We start from the raw sequence: 25,932 nt of genomic DNA on the forward strand, positions 1-25,932 counted from the left end.
TTGGTAAGGGAGTTGTATTTGGAGTACTAAAATTACCAAAAATAAGTTTTCAAACCACTTGTGATACTGCAACCTGAGTGATACATCAGTGTAAAGCCAGATTGATTTGGGTGAGTGGATCAGATGGCATAGCTATTGAGCCCTTACTCCAGACTGTTTTCTTTGTGTGGATTAAGTTTGTGTGTGGCTGGTTGGAAGGATTGTAGCAGGGTTCCAGTGCCCAGGTTGTTGCTGGCTCGACCAGCATTTATTACCCAACATTCATCTGGGGCTGTTTAGCACAGGGCTAAATCGCTGGCTTTGAAAGCAGGCCAGCAGCACTGTTCAATGCCCATAACAGCCTCCCCGAACAGGCGCCGGAATGTGGCGATCAGGGGCTTTTCACAGTAACTTCATTTGAAGCCTACTTGTGACAATAAGCGATTTTCATTCATTCATTACCCTCATGAAGATGATAGTGAGCCGCCTTCTCCAATTGCTGCAGTTCAAGTGACATTTTAAAAAGCTTTATTATTGAATTTGATTTGATCACTCCCATCTTTAAAATAATTGCTTCGAGCTACTGGTGACTGTGCTATTAGCAAACATTAGAAAAGTGACAAAACCGTTTACATTTCAAAATAAACTGTACAGTAACTGGTAGCAGCATAACAGTCAGCAAGAAACCAGATGTCTGTCGTACCAAAAATCAGGTTTTTCTTTTGGTTCCATCAGCTCAACTTTTTATTTTGTACAGTTGGGAATTTCGAAGTCGCTGAGGGATACTGCAAGTAGATTAGCAGAACTTGGATGGCTTCACAACAAAATAAGAAAGTACACCGACCAGAGATGCTTGGACCGTGCCTTTGGCCTTGTGGGTCAGGTATGTTGGATTCATCTAGCCCTGTCCCTTGAACAGACACGCCACCTGAGAAGGCACAGCAAAAGGCCAAGGATTAAAAACTAATTTATCCAGGGTGTATCCAGTTTTAAAACCATAAGACGTAAGAACAGAAGTAGGCCATTTGGCCCATCGAGTCGGCTCACATTTAATGACATCATGATCTGATATAATCCTCCAGCCCACTTTGCCGCTTATCCCCATAAAGCTTGATTTCCCATTCTGATTAAAAATCTCTCTATCTCAGCCTTGAACAAACAACCCAGCTGCTACAGCCCTCTGCGGTAAAGAATTCCACAAATTCACCACCCTTGAAGAAATTTTGCCTCATCACTGTCTTAACTGGGTGACTCCTTACTTGAGATTATGCCCTCTGGTCATAAACTCACCCACAAGGGGAAACAACACTGTCTCGCCCCCTGAGAATGTTATGTGTCTCAATAAGGTCACCTCTGATTCTTCTCAATTCCAATGAGTACAGGTCCAACCTACTCAACCTCTCCTTATAACAAAATTCCTCCATACCCGAATCAATCTAGTGAACCACCTCTGGACTGTCTCCAATGCCGTTATATCTTTCCTTAGATAAGGGGACCAAAATTGTTCACGGTATTCCGGGTGTTGTCAAACTAGTGCCTTGTATAGTTTTCTGCTCCATTCCCTTTGAAATAAAGGCCGAAATGTTTCCAATTACCTGCTGAACTTTAATGCTAGCTTTTTGTGATTTATGCACAAGGACACCCAAATCCAGCTTCTTTGTTGTTTCTGCCGAAATGCATAACTTCACATCTTTGTTCATTATATTCATTCTACCTGCCAAATTTTTGTACACTCACTTAACCTGTCTATATTCTTCTGTAGACTCTTCCTATCTATTTTTGTGTCATCTGCAACCTTGGCAATAGTACATTTGCTTCTCTCATCTAAGTCAATATCATGGAATTATAGAATCCCTACAGTGCAGAACGATCATCCAGTTTGCACTGGCCCTTGGAAAGGGCACCCCACTTAAGCCCATGCCTCCACCCTATCCCCATTACCCAGTAACCCTACCAAAACCTTTGGACGCTTAAGGGGCAATTTGGAATGGCCAATCCACCTAACCTGCACATCTTTGGCCTGTGGGAGGAAACCAGAGCACCCGGAGGAAACCCACGCACACACGGGGAGAAAGTGCAAATTCCACACAGACAGTCACCCGAGGTCAGAATTGAACCTGGGTCCCTGGAGCTGTGAGGCAGCAGTGCTAACCACTGTGCCACCGTACCGCTAATATATATTGTAAATAATTGTGGCCCCGGCAGTGATCCCGGTAGAACTCCACTAGTTTTAGGTTGCCATCTGGAAAATGGTCCTCTTATCCCAACTCTCTCTTCTATTGGTTAGCCAATCCTCTGTCCATGCTAATATACTATCCCCAACATCATGGACTCTTATCTTATTAAGTAGTGTTTCATGTGGTACTTTATCGAACGCTGTATATTACTGGTTCCCCTTCCTGCTCATTACTACCTCAAAGAATTTTAAGAAATTTGTCAGACATGATTTCCGCTTCATGAAGTCAAGCTGATTGTAATGCATTTCATAGAATTTACAGTGCAGAAGGAGGCCATTCCGCCCATTGAGTCTGCACCGGCTCTTGGAAAGAGCACCCTACCCAAGGTCAACACCTCCACCCTATCCCCATAACCCAGTAACCCCACCCAACACTAAGGGCAATTTATCATGGCCAATCCACCTAACCTGCACATCTTTGGACTGTGGGAGGAAACCGGAGCACCCGGAGGAAACCCATGCACACACTGGGAGGATGTGCAGACTGCACACAGACAGTGACCCAAGCCGGAATCGAACATGGGACCCTGGAGCTGTGAAGCAATTGTGCTATCCACAATACTACTGTGCTGCCCCATTTCTAAATGCTCTGCTATTACATCCTTTATAATGGACTCAAACATTTTCCCAATGACAGATGTTAAGCTAACTGGCCTATAGATATAAAACCGAAAAGCTGAATAAATCCAGCAGGTCCGGTAGCATCTTTGGAGAGAGAAACCGAGTTGACGTTTCCAGTTCATGTGACCTTTCTACAGAACTGGCCTATAGTTATGCTTTTTGTGTCCCTTCCTTTTTGAATAAAGGTGTTACGTTGGCAGCTTTCCAGTCCTCTGGGACTTTTCCAGAATTTAAGGATTCTTGGAAGATTACTACCAGTGCATCCACTATCTCTGTAGCTGCTTCCTTTAATATCCCCATTAGTTTCCCTCGTACCTTCTGGTGACAGTTATTGTATTTATTTCCTCTCCCACTTTTGCCTCTTGATTTCTGGTATGTTATTTACTCTTTAAATTGATTCTTTGCGATCTCTTTTAAATGTTCCACTTATTTAGTTTTGATGTCTTGTTTGTTTTGTAAGTGTGGTGTTTTTATGAATGTCAGTTTATTTGAACTGAGAATGCATCAATGTTCTTTTCAAATCTGTCTAATTTTGGATATTTTTAGACCTGTAATGGTTCATTCTGATATAAATATTCGCTATCATTAATTAGTAAACCAATGAATGCTGAATATTTACAGATAAGTGAGTTTTTTTTTGGACTTTTTCAACCTCTTTATAATTATTTAATTCCTGCAGAGTTTTTGTGCTTCCTTACATCAGGAGTTGAAGGAATATTACAGGTTGCTGTCTGTTTTGCATTCTCAGGTAAACAATACTTTAATCCTCTCATTCTTGTCCAGCTATTGGTCCCTAAAAGGTGCTCCTTTAGAGTTAGGCAGGTCAATTCTGTTTTGTGTTCCTCTGGTAGAAACTGTAAAGAGTAGCCTAAATTGGGAAATCTAAATCTAAACCATCGTTGAAATTTCAAACTTATTTATTCCAGTGTATTCTGCCTATTAATCCCGTTCTTAGATTTCAATTGAGAATTTTATTTTTTTGAATGATGAGCATATTTTTTGTTGTGAAAGTGGACTATGCTAGTGGTTCAAAATTGTTAACCTTGCCACTTGTAACAATTTCCATACAGAGCATGAACACTTAAAAAGAAACCAAACATAAGTAATTAATTGAAAGAAATTACACCCACAGCTTCTCTGCAGCTCTTTCCAAGTTAACTGTTTAAACCGACTGTTTTCTGCCAGAAGGTCTTTCATTTACAGGACCATGGTTTCTTCCTCTAGCTTCAATCTAGGCAGATCTTCCAGCTTCCATCCCCTTCACAAATTCCAAACTGAGCTCCAGCCCCTGCATGCATTTTGTACAGTGAACATTAAAGCTAGTATTATCTCTGCTTCAGATGCAGGCCTGGCCAACATGTATCTCCTTTTGCTACCCACCCAGGCCACCAAGGAGTCAGTGGCCTGCAACCTACACAAAGCCAAAATTGCAATTGCCTTCTGTGCAAAACACCCAGATAAATTTGACAAAATACATTCCCCAGCTCATCTGCATGAGAATTTGGTATATCTGGGATGTTTCAAACAGAAATGTAAATTAAAGCAAATTACTGCGGATGCTGGAATCTAAAACAAAAACAGAAAATGAAAGACACTGATAGCATCTGTGGAGGGAGAAGGGAGCTGACTTCCGGTGTCGTCCATGAAGTGAGTGGTCGCACACAGGGAGGCTCCTGCTTAAGGTGTTGCTTTTTGGCCTATTTCGCCCGTGTTTTGGGTAGATTCGGTGGAGAGGTGGAGCGGAGAGTGTAGGGGAAGACAGTCTCCCCCGGATGGGCATGTTTACGGGCTATCAGACCCGGCTGAAAACAGTGAAGGACCTGGCAAAAGAGTTGGTTGGGACTCATGGCACAGTTCCAATTACGAAGTTAAGGGTCATTGGCGGCGGGAACGCTGTAGATGGAGCAACTGATGGACTTCATTAAAGAAGAGTTTCGGCAGCAAAGGAAGGAGATGCAGAGTGACTGGTTGAAGGCAATTGAGGGGGCAGTGGCACCTCTTTGCGGGACTCTGGAGCAGGTGAGAAAGTGCCTTGATACACAGGGGGCCACGATCCAGGAGGTGGAGAAGATGGTGTCGGACCAGAGGTGACCTCATTGTGCCTTTGGAGGTGGAGGTGTCCATCCTGCGGGATCTGTGCAAGTCACTGCGGACGAAGGTCGAGGACCAGGAGATCAAGGCGACAAAATATGGGTCTGTTGGAGTGGATTGGATAAGTTTGATTGTCATGTGTACCGAGGTACAGTGAAAAGTGTTGTCTGCCTCCAGACCAGACAGATCGTTCCAGACATGAAATTCCAGAAATAGAGATTAGTTCAGTAACATTACCATCTAGGAGGACAGAAGATGCACAGGAACGCCACTACCTGCAAGTCGCTCTTCAAGCCGCACACTATCCTGATTTGGAACTATATTGCCTTCACTGTTGCTGAATCAAAATCCTGGAATTTCCTTATCAGTCCTGTGGATATGGCTACGCCACATGGGCTTCAGTGGCTGAAAAAGGCAGCTCATCACCACCTTCGCGAGGGCAATTAGGAATGGGCAATAAATGCTGGTCTAGCCAGCGACGTCTGCATTCCATCAACAAATTTAAACAAGACCTCAGACAGAACTGACTGCGCGGCGAACGAAAAACAAATGTTTCCTCTGAAGCTAGTTTCAAGCTCAGAGACATTTTCTATATTGTCAAATAACTGATGGAGCAAGAAAATTCTGTCCTCGTGTGAGAATGGAAAGGGATTCGTCCTGAAGAAATGCCCAAGATCAAATGCCCCACAACAATAGGGACCAGCCACTGGTCTGATCTTGAGAAGCACAGGTCAGAATGGTTACATTATCATCTGACTTTCAGGGCATCTAGGCCAAATGAAACCCTGAGTCTAGCAAAGAATTCAGTGAAACAGTGAGTTGGTGTAGCCACATTATGGAATACAGATGTCTCGTGTTGCTCCCTTCTCCACAAACGCTGTCCGACCTGAGATTGTCCAGTATTTTCTGGTTTTATATCCAGATTCCTTTCTACTTTAATAAAAACAAAAAATGACATAGGAACAGCTTCTTTCCCACAGCTTCTAGACTCCTCAACGATTCTCCTTCGGACTGATCTGTTCCCTGTAAGAACACACAACGCCCTATGCTGCTCTTGTATTTGCTTTGTTTGGCCCCTTGTTCCGCACTGTAACCAATCACTGTTTGTCGATGTACCATTTGTCAATGTTCTCGGTCGATTATTCTTTTTGTCTACTATGTACGTACTGTGTACGTTCCCTTGGCCGCAGTAAAATACTTTTCACTGTACTTCGGTATATGTGACAATATATCAAATCAAATCAAATGCTTCATAAACTCAGCAGGTTTTGGCAACATCTGGGAGAGAAATATAGTTAACATTTCTGATCTAAATGATCCTTCTACAGAATTTGTTTTTCCTTTCTGCTTTTGCCTATCTGTTCATTGCTGTTAATTCTCCCTGCAAAAGGTATTTTGCTACTAGCAGGTTCTAGATCTCTGCATAGAGGACAGGGTTACATTTTGTATGGTGGAAAATGTTTAATGTCACTACATTGTATGGAATTCTTATAAAGTGAAACATCAAATATTTATAAGTAAATGGTAATGGATTAAAGATGCAGGAGGTCAATGATGTGAAAGTAATGATAAAGTGCGACTGACAACTGGAAGATGGAAGGACTACAATATGATTCAAGTAACTGTTCCAATAGCCAAATAAAATTGTATATTAACAAATAAAAGCCAAATACTTCAGATACTGTAATCTTACATTACAACAGAAAACGTTGGGAAAACTCAGCAGGTCTGGCAGGATCTTTGGACAGAGAAACAAAGTTAACGTTTCAAATCCGTATGAGCCTTCAGAGCTAAAAGAGAGAACGGTAAGAGAAAATGCTGGGAAATCTCAGCAGGTCTGGCAGCATCTGTAGGGAGAGGAAAGAGCGAACGTTTCGAGTCCGATGACTCTTTGTCAAAGCTGACCGACAGAGAAAGTGGGGAATATTTACACTGTGGAGTGAGAATGAAAGATGAGTCATAGCCACAGAAACCCAGGGAAACCGGGTGCTAATGGCCACAGTAACCAAGGGGAAAGAGTGCTAATGGCAGTCCCCAGAGAGGACAAAAGATGTGAAAGGCCAAACAGCAGGGAAACTAACATCAGAGGATGAACTGTAGATGTGGGGGGAGGGGAAGGGGGAAGCAAAGGGGAGAAGGGGTAAGGAAAGGTGGATAAGATTGGGGGGGGGGGGGGAAATTAAATATATATTAAGAAAGAAAGAAATGGTAAAATCCTCCGCCATTTTCGCCAACTCCTGCGTGATGCCACCACCAAACACATCATCCTCCCTTCACTCCCTCTGCCAGCATTCCGCAGAGACTGTTCCCTCCGAGATAATCTAGTCCACTCCTCCACCATACCCAGTACCTCTCCCATCACCCAGGGCACCTTCACATGCAATCGCAGAAGGTGTAACACCTGCCCCTCTTCCATGCTTAACATCCCAGGCCCAAAACACTCATTCCAGGTTAAGCAGTGTTTCACTTGCATCTCTTCCAATTTGGATTCGCTACTCCCAATGTGGTCTCCTCTGTATCGCAGAGACCAAACGCATACTGGGTGATCGCTTTGCTGAGCATCTTCGGTCTGTGCGCATTCAGGACCCTGACCTTCCTGTTGCTTGCCATTTTAACAAAAGACCCTGCTCCCATGCCCACATCTGTTTTTGGCCTGCTGCAATGTTCCAGTGAAGCTCAACGCAAACTGGAGGAACAACATCTCATCTTCCGGTTAGGCACGCTACAGCCTTCCGGTCTATTGTGGATAGCACAATTACTTCACAGCTCCAGGGTCCCAGGTTCGATTCCGGCTTGGGTCACTGTCTTTGCGGAGTCTGCACATCCTCCCCTTGGTTTCTGAGGCCATTAGCTCCCGGTTTCCCTGGGTTTCTGTGGCTATGACTCCTCTTTCATTCTCACTCCACAGTATAAATATTCCCTACTTTGTCTGTTAGCTTTGACAAAGAGTCATCGGACTCGAAACGTTCGCTCTTTTCTCTCCCTACAGATGCTGCCAGACCTGCTGTGATTTTTCATCATTTTCTCTTTAGTTTCAGATTCCAGCATCCGCAGTAATTTGCTTTTATCCAGAGAGAGAAAGGTGATGGATTTATAGACTGTAAGAGGGGATGGAGCAAAGTAGATCAGCGATAGGTGGGAGTGAGGAGAGATTGCAACAAAGACGTGTGGGGCACCAGCCAGAGGATGTATTAATGACAGTGTGAAGGGAGAGAAGGTGCTCAGAGTGCCGTAAAGGTAAGATAGCTGGACATCATAGAATCTTTACAGTGCGGAAAGAGGCCATTTGGTCCATTAAGTCTGCACAGTCCTCTGAAAGAGCGGCACCCATGCCCATTCCCCCACCCATCCCAAAAACCCCTTGACCTAATCTTCATATCTTTGAATACTAAGGGCCAACTTAGTGTGGCCAATCCACCTCGCCTCCACTTATTTGGAGCACCGGAGGAAACTCACACAGACATGGGGAGAATGTGCAAAGTCCACACGGTTACCCGAGGCCGGAATTGAACCCGGGTCCCTGGTGCTGTGATGCAGCAGTGCTAACCACTGTGCCACTGTGCAGCCCCTGTTATGTGAATAGGGGAACAAAGGTCAGTACTCAAGTGGAAGCAAAACTGCAGAACAGATGGAGGACGTGGGGGGGGGTGAGAAGCAAATTCTGGTTCAAAAAGATCAAGGTGGTGCAGAAAGGTCCGTCTAAAGTTATTGAACTCCATGTTGAGTCCCAAGGTGCTGTAACGTGCCTAATTGGAAGGTGTGATGCTGTATCTCCAGTTTGAGTTGGGCGTCACTGTAACATTTCAGTAGGCCAAGGACGGACATGTGGGCAAGGGAACAAGATAAGCTGAAATGGCAAACAGCAGGGGTCATGCTTACAGAGTGAGTGAAGGTGTTCTGAAAAACGGTCAGCCAATCTGTTTAGTCTCCACAATGTACACATGAACATACAAACAAAAGAGCAGAAGTAGGCCCCTCAGCCCCTTGAGCCAATTAATAAGATCACTGTTGATCTGATCGTAAACTCAAATCTGCATGCCACCTACCCCTATAACCCATCACCCACTTGCTTCCCAAGATTGGAGCCAGAGGTGTCAAGGGAGGGAAGTGCAGTGCACCTGCATCCCCCAGAGGGTCTGAGGGCTCTCCGCTTCTTCCTTGAGCAGAGGCTTGAACAATTTCCATCCACCGCCACCATTACAGGGTTTTTGACAAGGTCCCACTTGGGGGCAGATCCCACGGGAACCAGGGCAATTTGGCAAACTGGATCCAAAAGGGGCGGAGTGGCAGGAGGCCGAGGGTGATGGTTGGAGATTGTTTTTCTGACTGGAAGCCTGTGTCGAGTGGTGTTCAGCAGGGATCGATGCTGGGTCCCTCGGTGTTTGTAGTGTACATTAATGATCTGGATGTGAATGTAGGAGGTATGATCAGTAAGTTCGCAGATGGCACAAAAATTGGTGGTGTGGTAAATACTGAGGAGCAAGACCTTCGATTGCAGAACGATATGGACAGATTGGTTAGATGGGCAGAAGAGGAGCGGCCCAATCGTTAGCACTGTTGCCTCACATCACCAGAGACCCGGGTTCAATTCCAGCCTCGGGTGCCTGTCTGTGTTGAGTTTGCACTTCCTCCCAGAGTCTGTGTGGGTTTCCTCCCACAGTCCAAAGATGTGCAGGTTAGGTGGATTGGCCATGATAAATTGCCCCTTAGTGTCCAAAATAATTGTGGCACTGGCACTAATCCATAGAATCACTACAGTGCAGAATGACCATACGCTTTTACGACACTTCATTTACAGCTTTAGCAGACATACTGCCTGTATATATTTTAAACCAGGGTTTTTAAACAACATTTCAGCCACAAATATGAAATATAATATATATCAATTTCTTACATTCATCACCAGGTCAATAATTTGACTTCTGTTTCATAAACTTCAACTTTAGCTCATATTCTTAAATGAGAGCCTTATTGAATACCGACTAAGCTTATTCCCTGCTCCACTACTTCAGTTAGCTCTTCAAAAATGTAATCCTATTCATCAAATGTTTGTTGTCCTTTACAAATCCGTCTGGCTCCTGATTGCAGAAATTATGAAAGACAACTTTGCTAAGGGTGGGTGAGAATGACAATAACTAATTCTCTGAAGCTAAGTCTTGTAACAGTATATAGAAGCTACATGTAGAGAGAAAGTAAACTGACCAGGTACATTGGACATCATAATTACAGTACATAACAGATGAATAGGGGTCGCAGGTGCAGGCAGGCCAACATGTATTGGTGCCAATCCTCAGCAAAATGGGGAGCTTAGTGGCATCAAGGGCACCTGACTATAACAACTCTCTTTGAATCCAAGAGAAATGAAGAATATTCAACCAGAACTGTGGTGACCTCAAGTAACTTGGGAAAAGCTGAAAGACAAAGTGATGATGAACAGGAATGATGTCTATCATTGGAAATAATTGTCTGATTTGTTTGGTGACAGCCGAACTCAGCAGAGAGAAGACAGTAAATAAATTCTCCTGAGTACTGTGTGCAATATGCTGTGCCCTACTTGTGATTTCCTGTCATCTGTATACTTGGAATTGAAATTCATTTGCCATTTTCTTTCAAATTGAAACCTACAGATACAAGTGGAAGATGACCAAGGTGTAAATGTTGGACTGGAAAGTAGCCTCACGTTGCGCCGCCTACTGATTTGGACTTATGATCCCAAGATGAGACTCAAGACACTTGCAGCACTTGTTGATCATTGCCAAGGTCAGGATAATTTTAAGGTTACTGTACCATTTTGCAATTGCAAATTAAAAGTAGGACGTTTCATGTATATTGCTTCATCTATAAAAAGTCAACTGAAAGAAAAAGCCAGCAGCAGAACTTTTCAAGAAACAGAGCCTGATTTTAACACATTTGAGCCAATTTTACGAGTACCAAATTGTATGTTAACAGTCATTTTTGTTTATTTGCGAATTCTGGAGAAGAACTAGATTTTTCTGCTTCATATGAATATTTCATTAATTGTGATTACGGAGCATTAGTTTTCAGCAAGGCTTTTGATGCAATGCTGGACTAACGACTATTCCGCAAGAGAGACTGCCTTGGAAAAGGCTCCTAAAATGGATTTGAAATTAGCTGAACTGCAATACACTTAAGAGTGATTGAATAGATCTGAATCAGAATGGCAAAGGATCACCAGGTGTCAAGGAGACCAATGGCGGTGTGATTATGTTTGGAGCTAAAGACAGAAGCAACATCTGTAAAGATTGGGGTCGGGAAGCATTAAAATGAAAGAGAAGGCAATCTAAAACCTGTGGCAACTGTTTACATGGGGTGGTGAGATGAGGAGTGGCACTTGGTGTTTAGTACAGAGAGGGTAACACAGAGAGGGTAATAGGCCTGATGATGAGGAATAAATGGCCTAAACTCAGGAGAGAGATCTGGGCCGTTGGTGGGAAACTCGGTCACTAACAGTGCAGTATGTAACAGCAGCAAGGAAAGCTAACACCATCCTTGTGTGTATTGTCAGGTGAATATAGCATTGATCATGGGAAGGAATAATGAGTCAGCCCCAGATTTTAAAAAAATACTCTGGCTGGGTGTGGCATCCTTGGCTCGGCCAACATTTATTGGCCATCCCTAGTTGTCTTTGAGAAGATGATGGTGAGGCACCACTGTGACCTGCTGCTGTCCATGTGGTGTAGGTACAGCCACAGAACTGTCAAGAAGGGAGTTCCAAGATTTTGACTCAGAAAAATTGAAGGAACGGTGATATAGTTTCAAGTCATGATGGTGTGTGTCTTGGAGGAGAACTGGCAGGGGGCAATGTTCCCACACATCTACTGCCCTTGTGCTTCTAGTGAGAGTTTGGAAAGTATAAGTCACGATCATCCTGAGGGGGGGTTTCCCATTTGATCAGAAATTGAACTGGACCAGTCCTATAAATACTGTGGCTGCAACAGCAGGTCAGAGGTTGGAAATTTTGCGACGATAAACTCACCCCTTGACTCAGAATCACAGAATAATACAGTGCAGAAGAGGCCCATCGAGTCTGCACCGACACATGAAAAACACCAGATCTGCCCACCTAATCCCAAAGCCTATCCACCATCTACAAGGCGCAAATCAGGAATGCGATGGAATACTCTCCACTTGTCTGAGTGCAGCTCCAGCAACACGCAAGAAGCTCAACTCCATCCAGGACAAAGCAGCCCACTTGATTGACACAACCATCCACAAACATTCACTGCCACCATCACTGACACACCATGGCAGCAGTGTGCACCAAGATACATTCCAGCAACGCACCAAGGCTCTTCTGACAGCACCTCCCAAACCTGAAACCTCTCCCATCTAGAGGGACAAGGCAGTGGATGCAGAGGGACACCATCCTGACATGGAACTGTATCACTGTTCCTTCACTGTCATTGGGTCAAAATCCTGGAACTCCCTCCCAAACAGCTGTGTGGTTGTACCTACACTACATGGACCGCAGCAGTCAACATGGCTTACCAGCACCTTCTGAAAGGCAATTAGTGATGGACAATCCAAATGCTGGTACAGCCAAGTCCCATGAACAATGTTCTTTTAGAAAGCTGCTGTTGCAGAAACCTTAAGTGAGTAGCTTCAATACATCTTGCAGATGGTATATACTGCTGCCACTGTGCATTGGTGGGGTAGGGAATGAATTTTGGACGGTGGATGGTGTGCCAATCAAGCGGTCCCCAAAGCATTTCCCTGGGTTTCTGGTTTACTAGTCCAGTGATGATACCACTATGCCATTGTCTCCCCATTTGCTGCCTTGATGTCCACGACAGTCAGTCACTCTCTCCGTGCCTCTTGTCCATGTTTGGGCCAAAGCTGGAATGAGGTCAGGAGCTGAGTGATTGGCAAAATCCAAACTGAGAATTAGTGAGTCCATTATTGCTGAATAATTGACATTTGGTAGCCTTGTCATTGAAACATAGAAAATAGAAGCAAGAGTAGGCCATTCGGCTCTTAGAGCCTACTCTGCCATTCAACATGATCATGGCTGATCCTATTTCTTGACACCATACCCCAAACTCTTCCCATAACCCCAACGTGCCTTTTGAGTTTAAAAATCTATTTCCCGCTTAAATATATTCAGTGATTTAGCCACTACAGCCTTCTGTGGTAGAAGGTTCCACAGTTCACCATCCTCTAACTGAAAAAGCTTCTCCTCATCTCAGTCCTGACTGTGCCCACCCCGAGACTGTGCCCACCCCGAGACTGTGCCCACCCCGAGACTGTGCCCACCCCGAGACTGTGCCCACCCCGAGACTGTGCCCACCCCGAGACTGTGCCCACCCCGAGACTGTGCCCACCCCGAGACTGTGCCCACCCCGAGACTGTGCCCACCCCGAGACTGTGCCCACCCCGAGACTGTGCCCACCCCGAGACTGTGCCCACCCCGAGACTGTGCCCACCCCGAGACTGTGCCCACCCCGAGACTGTGCCCACCCCGAGACTGTGCCCACCCCGAGACTGTGCCCACCCCGAGACTGTGCCCACCCCGAGACTGTGCCCACCCCGAGACTGTGCCCCCCTGTTCTAGGACATCCAGAGGAAGCTTCCTTGCATCCCTTCTTTCCAGCCCTGTCTGAATTCTATCTCTCTTAATTAGATCCCCCCCTCATTCTTCTAAGCTCCAGTCAATATCGGCCCAGTCGACGCAGTCTTTCCTCAGACAACATTCCTGCCATCCTAGGACTCGGTTGAGTGACCTTTTGCTGCACTCCCTCGATGGCAAGTATATCCTTTCTTAGAAAAGGAGATCAAAACTGCAGACAGTACTCCAGGTGTGGTCTCAGCGAGGTTCTGTGCAGCTACATCCTTGCTCCTATACTCAAATCCTCTTGCAATGAAGACCAACATACCATTTTCCTTCCTAACTGCTTGCTGCAGCTGTTTGCTTTATACTGGTGTACAAGGACACCCAGGCCTACTTGTACATTAACATTTCCCAATCTATCACCATTTAAATAACAGCCATTCTGAAGTGAATAACTTCACATTTCTCCACATTATACTGCATCTGCCATGTATTTGCCCATTCACTCAACTTGTCTAAACAACCTTCAATCCTCTTAACATCCTCCTCACCACTCACATTCCCCCAGGTTTTGTGCCATCTACAAACTTGGAAATATTACGTTCCATCATCCAAATCATTGATATATATTCTGAATAGCTGGGACCCAAGCATTGATCCCTTTGGGACCCCATTAGTCACTGCCTGCCTCTTCGAAAAGACCCATTTATTCCTACTTTGTTATCTGTCTGCTCACCAGTTCTCAATCCATGCCAATATATTACCCCCCAGCCCCATATCAATGCTTTGCTGATGATAGTGAGTAGATTGCAGGGGTAGTAACTGATCAGGTTGGATTTGCCCTGCCTCTCTCCTCCTCCTCTCTCCTCCTCGTCCTCGTACGCCGCCGCCGCCTAGATGTCATTTCCCTGTTCACTATTATAAACTGTGCCTCTGCCTGTAACAAAGCTACATTTATCTTTACCAGCTTCTTGTTACATACCAATAGAAGTTTTTACAGTCCATTTTTATGTTTCTGGTTAGTTTACATTCCTAGAGAAAATAGATCTTCTTTATCAGTTTTTTGGTCCCCCTTTGCTGAATTCTCAAATTATTTCAATCCTCAAGCTCACTACTTTTTGGGCAATTTTATAGCCCTCTTTGTTTGGTCTAATACAATCTTTAGCTTTATTAGCCATGGTTGTCTCACTTTTCCTGTTAGGTTTTTGTGCCTTAAAGGAATATATCTTTGTTGTAAACCTTGTATTACTTATTTAAATACTAGCCATTGCCTGTCTACTGTCATATTGTTTATTGTGTTTTTCCAACCTTCCTCAGCCAACATACTTTCATAGCTTCCTTTGTTTAGATTTTAGACACTAATTTTGAATTGAACTACATTGATTTCAAGCTTAATGGATAATTCTATCATGTTATGGTCACTCTTCCCTAAGGGTTTCGTTTTAACAAGATTATTAATTAGCCATTTTCCATTGCACAATACTGGATCTAAAATAGCCTGTCCCCTAGTTGATTCCACAGCACAAGGTACACATTCCAGGAATTCCTCCTCAACGACATTAGTATTCGTTAGGCGTACCCAGTCTATATGTAGATTAAGATTCCCACGATTACTGTATTACCCTTGTTACATGCACCTTTAATTTCCCAATTTATATTACCTACCGATGTTTGCTGCCCCTTACTGTAAAACCTACCTAAAACCTGACTATTTGCTACTCTCTCTCCCAGTATTCTGCGCACCTTAGTATTCCTCTCTTGATAATATCTCCTGATTCCCTCACCCCTGCCGAGATAGTTTACGCCTGATGATGTGAAGAGGAATTTATTTACTCAGAGGGTGGTGAATCTTTAGAATTCTTCACCGAGTGCTGTGGAGGCTCAGTCATTGAGTATGTTCAAGACTGAGATTATTAGATTTCTACATATTAAGAGTATCAAGGTTCACGGGAATGGTGAAAGGAAATAATGCTGAAGTAGAAAATCAGCCATGATCTTGGTGGAACAAGCTTGAAGGCCGAATGGCCGACTGCTCCTATTTCTTAAGTTCTTCTGAGGGATTGACTGGGATTTGTTTTGGGGGCCGATGAGATAAATTGCACTCTTTTCAAAATTTGTACTTTCCTGAGTTCTGATGAGATGTAACAATCTATTAAAATGTGAGGTCTGTGAGATCAGATGTATTTGTGTGTGTAAAAGTTTAATCTTTGTTGGATGCTTTATGTTAATCATATTTTAAGTGTTCAGTTGCCTGCAGGTGGTAGGGATCAACAGGGAATTCACTTCTGCTCCTTGGGACAGACTGAGACTGTGGTGTTGGGTTTGGAGTTGCAAGTTTGTATTGTGTGTCTCTTAACAAAAGTTTATAAAAGTGTGCAAAGATTGTCTCCAGATTCATCCTGAATTAGAACATTTTGTAGCTTGAAAGAATTTGGGGTATATGTTTTTTTTTGTGAAAGGTCAATATTTCTAATTTGATCTGCGCAGGGAGGAAAGGTGGAGAATTGGCTTCTGCAGTCCATGCTTATACTAAGACAGGAGACCCCGACATGAGATCACTCGTTCAACACATTCTTAGCCTTGTATCGCACCCCATTCTTAACTTCCTCTACCGCTGGATTTACGATGGCGAGTTGGAGGACACATACCATGAGGTAAAACTATTTTCATTTGTGTGTGGTTAGCACTGTTGCTTCAGGGACCTGGGTTTGATTCCTGGCTTGGGTCATTGTCTGTGTGGAGTCTGCACGTTCTCTCTGTCTGCGTGGGTTTCCTCCCACAAGTCCCCAAGGGGATTTTCACAGTAACTTCATTGCAGTGTTAATGTAAGCCTACTTGTGACACTAATAAAGATTATTATTATGTCTCCCATGGTATCACTGAAGATGAGTGGGTGGGGTAAATGTGGATTTGTAAACTGCATAAGTCACCCAAGCAACATTTGCTCCACAGCCCATATGAGCCTCCACCCAGCAAAACATTTCTCCTCGCCTATCATCCTTTCCCAATTCAGTTGGATGTCTCATTTTCCAATCTCAACAGCCTAAGAAGCTCTTCATTCTTCAACAAGATATTCTAGCACACTCAGTGAGAATTGATCAATCAGATAATGTCCTGGAGGGAGAGAATGAATTGCTGCAAAGTGGTAGGAATTGTAGCTTATACAGTTTGTTCGACGGGTGGTAATTATGGCTGGACATCAGGAGGAGAGTAAATAATTAAATAAAACAAAGATAATTTGAATATTAAGTCATGAGTAAGATGAAAATAATTGAAGTCACGCAGTCGCAAGAAATAAGTGTCTTAACAGACTCGGTTTTATTAGCAAAGTTTCAGTAAACTCTGTGACTATATTGATTTTTTTAAATTCCCTTGTGAAACCTGAATGTTGCTGGCAAAGCCAATGTTTATTATCCATCACCTGTTTCCCTCGAGAAGGTGATGATGAGTCACCTTGAACTGTTGCTGTCCATGTGGTTTAGGTGGACCCACAGTCCTGTTAGGAAGGGAGTTCCAGGATTTTTGCTGAGGAGCAAGAGGATGTGTTGGAAGGTTTGTTGACTATAGACTATTTTAAGACAAAATAACACATTTCATTACCATGTCTCCTGTGATTTACTTCGGTACTCAGTGTAATAGAATCATGCAGTACAGAAGACCTGGGGATTTGTCCACTTTTAAGCCTGCCAGTACCTCCTCACTCCTTATGTCAAACTGCTCAAGGACCTGACAGTCCCTCTGTCTTACCTTTGGGAGCCATGATGTGGAGGAGAGAGCACTGGACCTGCGAGGCACAGCCTTCGCGAGGCTGAGGAGCTGTGGAAACAGCGCACTGGGACTCGAGAAAAAAAATCAAAGGACATCACAGGAAAGCGGTAAGCTGATTGGTTGGTGAGTAACTGATATTAGGGACTGTGTCTAAATAGCTGTAACTGAAAGAACTGAAAAAGATAACAGGGAATGAAGCTTAAACAATAAAGTGAATCGTTTATAGTAGAAATCTAGTGCTCTGAAGTATATAATTAACGGTAACTTATTTTGATTTAGTAAGTATTTATTTTAAAATTTTATTTATTAATTAGTTCTAGAAATGGCAGTTAGGGGGGGGGGAAGTGCTTCACTTGTGAGATGTGGGAGATCCGTCGCGCTAACATTCTGGAAAATTACATCTGCAGAAAGTGCACCCAATTGCTTCTCCCCACAGACCACATGGATCAGTTGGAGCAGCAGTTGGATGCACTTAGTAACATGTAGGTGGCGGAAAGCATCATAGACGGAGGTTTTAGAGACATGGTTACACCCAAGGTGCAGGAAGATAGATGGGCGACTGCTAGAAGGGGCAGGCAGTCAGTACAGGAATCCCATGTAGCTCTCCCCTCTCCAAGAAGTATACCGTTTTGGATACTGTTGGACGGAATCGGGCAGGGAGCATTCTGAAGGAGAAGGGTGAACAGCCAGAGGTCGTGGACGATATTGGCACTGATGACATTGGTAGGAAGAGTGATGAGGTCCTGCAGCAGGAATTCAGGGAGTTAGGGAGAAAGTTTAAAAAACAGGACCTCTAGGGTTGTAATCTTGGATTACTCCCTGTGCCATGTGCCAGTGAGGCTAGAAATGGGAAGATAGAGCAGCTAAACACGTGGCTAAACAGCTGGTCTGGGCGGAGGATTTCACATTTCTGGACTATTGGGATCTCTTCCAGGGCAGGTGGGATCTGCACAAGAAGCATGGGTTGCATCTAAACCGGAGGGGCATAAATATCCTGGCTGCCAGGTTTGCTAGTGGGATGGGAACCAGAGCAATAGGTCAGAAGGTGAAATAATGGCGGCACAGTGGTTAGCACAGCTGCCTCACAGCTCCAGGATTCTAGATAACGGGAAAGTGGCGCAGCGGATTCGTTAATGGGGAGAATGCAGCAGCGGGTTTGTTAATGGGGAGAGTGGAGCAGCGGGTTTGTTAATGGGGAGAGTGGCGCAGCGGGTTCATTAACGGGGAGAATGGAGCAGCGGGTTCGTCAATGGGGAGAGTGGAGCAGCGGGTTTGTTAACGGGGAGAATGGAGCAGCGGGTTCGTCAATGGGGAGAGTGGAGCAGCGGGTTTGTTAATGGGGAGAATGGAGCAGCGGGTTCATTAACGGGGAGAATGGAGCAGCGGGTTTGTTAATGGGGACAATGGAGCAGCGGGTTTGTTAACGGGGAGAATGGAGCAGCGGGTTTGTTAACGGGGAGAATGGAGCAGCGGGTTTGTTAACGGGGAGAGTGGAGCAGCGGGTTTGTTAACGGGGAGAATGGAGCAGCGGGTTTGTTAACGGGGAGAGTGGAGCAGCGGGTTTGTTAACGGGGAGAATGGAGCAGCGGGTTTGTTAATGGGGACAATGGAGCAGCGGGTTTGTTAACGGGGAGAATGGAGCAGCGGGTTTGTTAACGGGGAGAATGGAGCAGCGGGTTTGTTAACGGGGAGAATGGAGGAGCGGGTTTGTTAACGGGGAGAATGGAGCAGCGGGTTTGTTAACTGGGAGAATGGAGCAGCGGGTTTGTTAATGGGGAGAGTGGAGCAGCGGGTTTGTTAATGGGGAGAGTGGAGCAGCGGATTCGTTAATGGGGAGAATGGAGCAGCGGGTTTGTTATCGGGGAGAATGGAGCAGCGGGTTTGTTAACGGGGAGAATGGAGCAGCGGGTTTGTTAACTGGGAGAATGGAGCAGCGGGTTTGTTAACGGGGAGAATGGAGCAGCGGGTTTGTTAACGGGGAGAGTGGAGCAGCGGGTTTGTTAACGGGGAGAGTGGAGCAGCGGGTTTGTTAATGGGGAGAGTGGAGCAGCGGGTTTGTTAACGGGGAGAGTGGAGCAGCGGGTTTGTTAACGGGGAGAATGGAGCAGCGGGTTTGTTAACGGGGAGAGTGGAGCAGCGGGTTTGTTAATGGGGAGAGTGGAGCAGCGGGTTTGTTAACGGGGAGAGTGGAGCAGCGGGTTTGTTAACGGGGAGAGTGGAGCAGCGGGTTTGTTAATGGGGAGAATGGAGCAGCGGGTTTGTTAATGGGGAGAATGGAGCAGCGGGTTTGTTAACGGGGAGAATGGAGCAGCGGGTTTGTTAATGGGGAGAGTGGAGCAGCGGGTTTGTTAATGGGGAGAATGGAGCAGCGGGTTTGTTAACGGGGAGAGTGGAGCAGCGGGTTTGTTAATGGGGAGAATGGAGCAGCGGGTTTGTTAACGGGGAGAGTGGAGCAGCGGGTTTGTTAATGGGGAGAATGGAGCAGCGGGTTTGTTATCGGGGAGAGTGGAGCAGCGGGTTTGTTAACGGGGAGAATGGAGCAGCGGGTTTGTTAACGGGGAGAGTGGAGCAGCGGGTTTGTTAACGGGGAGAGTGGAGCAGCGGGTTTGTTAATGGGGAGAATGGAGCAGCGGGTTTGTTAACGGGGAGAATGGAGCAGCTGGTTTGTTAACGGGGAGAATGGAGCAGCTGGTTTGTTAACGGGGAGAGTGGAGCAGCGGGTTTGTTAACGGGGAGAGTGGAGCAGCGGGTTTGTTAACGGGGAGAGTGGAGCAGCGGGTTTGTTAACGGGGAGAGTGGAGCAGCGGATTTGTTAACGGGGAGAGTGGAGCAGCGGGTTTGTTAACGGGGAGAGTGGAGCAGCGGGTTTGTTAATGGGGAGAATGGAGCAGCGGGTTTGTTAATGGGGAGAATGGGGCAGCGGGTTTGTTAACGGGGAGAGTGGAGCAGCGGGTTTGTTAACGGGGAGAATGGAGCAGCGGGTTTGTTAACGGGGAGAGTGGAGCAGCGGGTTTGTTAATGGGGAGAGTGGAGCAGCGGGTTTGTTATCGGGGAGAATGGAGCAGCGGGTTTGTTAACGGGGAGAATGGAGCAGCGGGTTTGTTAACGGGGAGAATGGAGCAGCGGGTTTGTTAATGGGGAGAGTGGAGCAGCGGATTCGTTAATGGGGAGAGTGGAGCAGCGGGTTCGTCAATGGGGAAAGTGGAGCAGCGGGTTTGTTAATGGGGAGAGTGGAGCAGCGGGTTTGTTAACGGGGAGAATGGAGCAGCGGGTTTGTTAATGGGGAGAATGGAGCAGCGGGTTTGTTAATGGGGAGAATGGAGCAGCGGGTTTGTTAATGGGGAGAATGGAGCAGCGGGTTTGTTAATGGGGAGAATGGAGCAGCGGGTTTGTTAATGGGGAGAATGGAGCAGCGGGTTTGTTAACGGGGAGAATGGAGCAGCGGGTTTGTTAACGGGGAGAATGGAGCAGCGGATTTGTTAACGGGGAGAATGGAGCAGCGGGTTTGTTAACGGGGAGAATGGAGCAGCGGGTTTGTTAATGGGGAGAATGGAGCAGCGGGTTTGTTAACGGGGAGAGTGGAGCAGCGGGTTCGTCAATGGGGAAAGTGGAGCAGCGGGTTTGTTAATGGGGAGAGTGGAGCAGCGGATTCGTTAATGGGGAGAATGGAGCAGCGGGTTTGTTAATGGGGAGAATGGAGCAGCGGGTTTGTTAATGGGGAGAATGGAGCAGCGGGTTTGTTAATGGGGAGAATGGAGCAGCGGGTTTGTTAATGGGGAGAATGGAGCAGCGGGTTTGTTAACGGGGAGAATGGAGCAGCGGGTTTGTTAACGGGGAGAATGGAGCAGCGGATTTGTTAACGGGGAGAGTGGAGCAGCGGGTTTGTTAATGGGGAGAGTGGAGCAGCGGGTTTGTTAACGGGGAGAGTGGAGCAGCGGGTTTGTTAACGGGGAGAGTGGAGCAGCGGGTTTGGTAACGGGGAGAATGGAGCAGCGGGTTTGTTAACGGGGAGAGTGGAGCAGCGGGTTTGTTAATGGGGAGAGTGGAGCAGCGGATTCGTTAATGGGGAGAATGGAGCAGCGGGTTTGTTAACGGGGAGAGTGGAGCAGCGGGTTTGTTAACGGGGAGAGTGGAGCAGCGGGTTTGTTAACGGGGAGAGTGGAGCAGCGGGTTTGTTAACGGGGAGAGTGGAGCAGCGGGTTTGTTAACGGGGAGAGTGGAGCAGCGGGTTTGTTAACGGGGAGAGTGGAGCAGCGGGTTTGTTAACGGGGAGAGTGGAGCAGCGGGTTTGTTAACGGGGAGAGTGGAGCAGTGGGTTTGTTAACGGGGAGAATGGAGCAGCGGGTTTGTTAACGGGGAGAGTGGAGCAGCGGATTCGTTAACGGGGAGAGTGGAGCAGCGGGTTTGTTAACGGGGAGAGTGGAGCAGCGGGTTTGTTAACGGGTAGAGTGGAGCAGCGGGTTTGTTAACGGGGAGAGTGGAGCAGCGGGTTTGTTAACGGGGAGAGTGGAGCAGCGGGTTTGTTAACGGGGAGAGTGGAGCAGCGGGTTTGTTAATGGGGAGAGTGGAGCAGCGGGTTTGTTAATGGGGAGAATGGAGCAGCGGGTTTGTTAATGGGGAGAGTGGAGCAGCGGGTTTGTTAATGGGGAGAATGGAGCAGCGGATTCGTTAATGGGGAGAATGGAGCAGCGGGTTTGTTAATGGGGAGAATGGAGCAGCGGGTTTGTTAATGGGGAGAGTGGAGCAGCGGGTTTGTTAATGGGGAGAGTGGAGCAGCGGATTCGTTAATGGGGAGAATGGAGCAGCGGGTTTGTTAACGGGGAGAATGGAGCAGCGGGTTTGTTAATGGGGAGAGTGGAGCAGCGGGTTTGTTAATGGGGAGAGTGGAGCAGCGGGTTTGTTAATGGGGAGAATGGAGCAGCGGGTTTGTTAATGGGGAGAGTGGAGCAGCGGGTTTGTTAATGGGGAGAATGGAGCAGCGGGTTTGTTAATGGGGAGAGTGGAGCAGCGGGTTTGTTAATGGGGAGAATGGAGCAGCGGGTTTGTTAATGGGGAGAGTGGAGCAGCGGATTCGTTAATGGGGAGAGTGGAGCAGCGGGTTTGTTAACGGGGAGAGTGGAGCAGCGGGTTTGTTAACGGGGAGAATGGAGCAGCGGATTCGTTAATGGGGAGAATGGAGCAGCGGGTTTGTTAACGGGGAGAGTGGAGCAGCGGGTTTGTTAATGGGGAGAGTGGAGCAGCGGGTTTGTTAACGGGGAGAATGGAGCAGCGGGTTTGTTAATGGGGAGAGTGGAGCAGCGGGTTTGTTAATGGGGAGAGTGGAGCAGCGGGTTTGTTAACGGGGAGAATGGAGCAGCGGGTTTGTTAACGGGGAGAGTGGAGCAGCGGGTTTGTTAATGGGGAGAGTGGAACCGCGGGTTTGTTAATGGGGAGAGTGGAGCAGCGGGTTTGTTAATGGGGAGAGTGGAGCAGCGGGTTTGTTAACGGGGAGAGTGGAGCAGCGGGTTTGTTAACGGGGAGAATGGAGCAGCGGGTTTGTTAACGGGGAGAATGGAGCAGCGGGTTTGTTAACGGGGAGAATGGAGCAGCGGATTCGTTAATGGGGAGAGTGGCGCAGCGGGTTTGTTAACGGGGAGAATGGAGCAGCGGGTTTGTTAATGGGGAGAGTGGAGCAGCGGGTTTGTTAATGGGGAGAGTGGAGCAGCGGGTTTGTTAACGGGGAGAGTGGAGCAGCGGGTTTGTTAACGGGGAGAGTGGAGCAGCGGGTTTGTTAATGGGGAGAGTGGAGCAGCGGGTTTGTTAATGGGGAGAGTGGAGCAGCGGGTTTGTTAATGGGGAGAATGGAGCAGCGGATTCGTTAATGGGGAGAGTGGAGCAGCGGGTTTGTTAATGGGGAGAATGGAGCAGCGGGTTTGTTAATGGGGAGAATGGAGCAGCGGGTTTGTTAATGGGGAGAATGGAGCAGCGGGTTTGTTAATGGGGAGAGTGGAGCAGCGGGTTTGTTAATGGGGAGAGTGGAGCAGCGGGTTTGTTAACGGGGAGAGTGGAGCAGCGGGTTTGTTAACGGGGAGAATGGAGCAGCGGGTTTGTTAATGGGGAGAGTGGAGCAGCGGGTTTGTTAACGGGGAGAATGGAGCAGCGGGTTTGTTAATGGGGAGAGTGGAGCAGCGGGTTTGTTAACGGGGAGAATGGAGCAGCGGGTTTGTTAATGGGGAGAGTGGAGCAGCGGGTTTGTTAACGGGGAGAATGGAGCAGCGGGTTTGTTAACGGGGAGAATGGAGCAGCGGGTTTGTTAACGGGGAGAATGGAGCAGCGGGTTTGTTAACGGGGAGAGTGGAGCAGCGGGTTTGTTAACGGGGAGAATGGAGCAGCGGATTTGTTAACGGGGAGAATGGAGCAGCGGGTTTGTTAACGGGGAGAATGGAGCAGCGGATTTGTTAACGGGGAGAGTGGAGCAGCGGGTTTGTTAACGGGGAGAATGGAGCAGCGGGTTTGTTAACGGGGAGAATGGAGCAGCGGGTTTGTTAACGGGGAGAGTGGAGCAGCGGGTTTGTTAACGGGGAGAGTGGAGCAGCGGGTTTGTTAATGGGGAGAATGGAGCAGCGGGTTTGTTAACGGGGAGAATGGAGCAGCGGATTTGTTAACGGGGAGAGTGGAGCAGCGGGTTTGTTAATGGGGACAATGGAGCAGCGGGTTTGTTAACGGGGAGAATGGAGCAGCGGGTTTGTTAACGGGGAGAATGGAGCAGCGGGTTTGTTAACGGGGAGAGTGGAGCAGCGGGTTTGTTAACGGGGAGAATGGAGCAGCGGATTTGTTAACGGGGAGAATGGAGCAGCGGGTTTGTTAACGGGGAGAATGGAGCAGCGGATTTGTTAACGGGGAGAGTGGAGCAGCGGGTTTGTTAACGGGGAGAATGGAGCAGCGAGTTTGTTAATGGGGAGAATGGAGCAGCGGGTTTGTTAACGGGGAGAGTGGAGCAGCGGGTTTGTTAACGGGGAGAGTGGAGCAGCGGGTTTGTTAACGGGGAGAGTGGAGCAGCGGGTTTGTTAACGGGGAGAATGGAGCAGCGGGTTTGTTAACGGGGAGAATGGAGCAGCGGGTTTGTTAATGGGGAGAATGGAGCAGCGGGTTTGTTAACGGGGAGAATGGAGCAGCGGGTTTGTTAACGGGGAGAATGGAGCAGCGGGTTTGTTAATGGGGAGAATGGAGCAGCGGGTTTGTTAATGGGGAGAATGGAGCAGCGGGTTTGTTAACGGGGAGAATGGAGCAGCGGGTTTGTTAATGGGGAGAATGGAGCAGCGGATTCGTCAATGGGGAGAATGGAGCAGCGGGTTTGTTAATGGGGAGAATGGAGCAGCGGGTTTGTTAATGGGGAGAGTGGAGCAGCGGATTCGTTAATGGGGAGAGTGGAGCAGCGGGTTTGTTAACGGGGAGAGTGGAGCAGCGGATTCGTCAATGGGGAGAGTGGAGCAGCGGATTCGTTAATGGGGAGAATGGAGCAGCGGATTCGTTAATGGGGAGAGTGGAGCAGCGGGTTTGTTAACGGGGAGAGTGGAGCGGCGGATTCGTTAATGGGGAGAATGGAGCAGCGGGTTTGTTATCGGGGAGAGTGGAGCAGCGGATTCGTTAATGGGGAGAATGGAGCAGCGGGTTTGTTAACGGGGAGAGTGGAGCAGCGGGTTTGTTAACGGGGAGAGTGGAGCAGCGGGTTTGTTAACGGGGAGAGTGGAGCAGCGGGTTTGTTAACGGGGAGAGTGGAGCAGCGGGTTTGTTAATGGGGAGAGTGGAGCAGCGGATTCGTTAATGGGGAGAGTGGAGCAGCGGGTTTGTTAATGGGGACAATGGAGCAGCGGGTTTGTTAACGGGGAGAATGGAGCAGCGGGTTTGTTAACGGGGAGAGTGGAGCAGCGGGTTTGTTAATGGGGACAATGGAGCAGCGGGTTTGTTATCGGGGAGAATGGGGCAGCGGGTTTGTTAACGGGGAGAGTGGAGCAGCGGGTTTGTTAATGGGGACAATGGAGCAGCGGGTTTGTTAACGGGGAGAGTGGAGCAGCGGGTTTGTTAACGGGGAGAGTGGAGCAGCGGGTTTGTTAATGGGGACAATGGAGCAGCGGGTTTGTTATCGGGGAGAATGGAGCAGCGGGTTTGTTAACGGGGAGAGTGGAGCAGCGGGTTTGTTAACGGGGAGAGTGGAGCAGCGGGTTTGTTAACGGGGAGAGTGGAGCAGCGGGTTTGTTAACGGGGAGAGTGGAGCAGCGGGTTTGTTATCGGGGAGAATGGAGCAGCGGGTTTGTTAATGGGGAGAGTGGAGCAGCGGGTTTGTTAACGGGGAGAGTGGAGCAGCGGGTTTGTTAATGGGGAGAGTGGAGCAGCGGGTTTGTTAACGGGGAGAGTGGAGCAGCGGGTTTGTTATCGGGGAGAGTGGAGCAGCGGGTTTGTTAACGGGGAGAGTGGAGCAGCGGGTTTGTTAACGGGGAGAATGGAGCAGCGGGTTTGTTAACGGGGAGAGTGGAGCAGCGGGTTTGTTAATGGGGAGAATGGAGCAGCGGGTTTGTTAACGGGGAGAGTGGAGCAGCGGGTTTGTTATCGGGGAGAATGGAGCAGCGGGTTTGTTAATGGGGAGAGTGGAGCAGCGGGTTTGTTAACGGGGAGAGTGGAGCAGCGGGTT

General features: G+C 47.4%; 1 protein-coding gene across 2 annotated transcripts in view; it reads left to right on the top strand.

Moving 5' to 3' along the window:
* tubgcp3 (tubulin gamma complex component 3) overlaps window positions 1-25,932 on the top strand; it is a 127,823-nt gene that overhangs the window by 31,493 nt on the left and 70,398 nt on the right. For both annotated transcript variants that reach the window (XM_072475988.1, XM_072475989.1), the window contains exons 7-10: window positions 737-862; window positions 3,516-3,584; window positions 10,555-10,687; window positions 15,984-16,150. In XM_072475988.1, coding sequence (XP_072332089.1) covers window positions 737-862; window positions 3,516-3,584; window positions 10,555-10,687; window positions 15,984-16,150 — 495 coding nt within the window. The remainder of the gene's footprint in view (window positions 1-736; window positions 863-3,515; window positions 3,585-10,554; window positions 10,688-15,983; window positions 16,151-25,932) is intronic.

Source organism: Scyliorhinus torazame, chromosome 15 (assembly GCF_047496885.1).
Source record: "Scyliorhinus torazame isolate Kashiwa2021f chromosome 15, sScyTor2.1, whole genome shotgun sequence".
NCBI classification, from domain to species: Eukaryota; Metazoa; Chordata; class Chondrichthyes; order Carcharhiniformes; family Scyliorhinidae; genus Scyliorhinus; species Scyliorhinus torazame.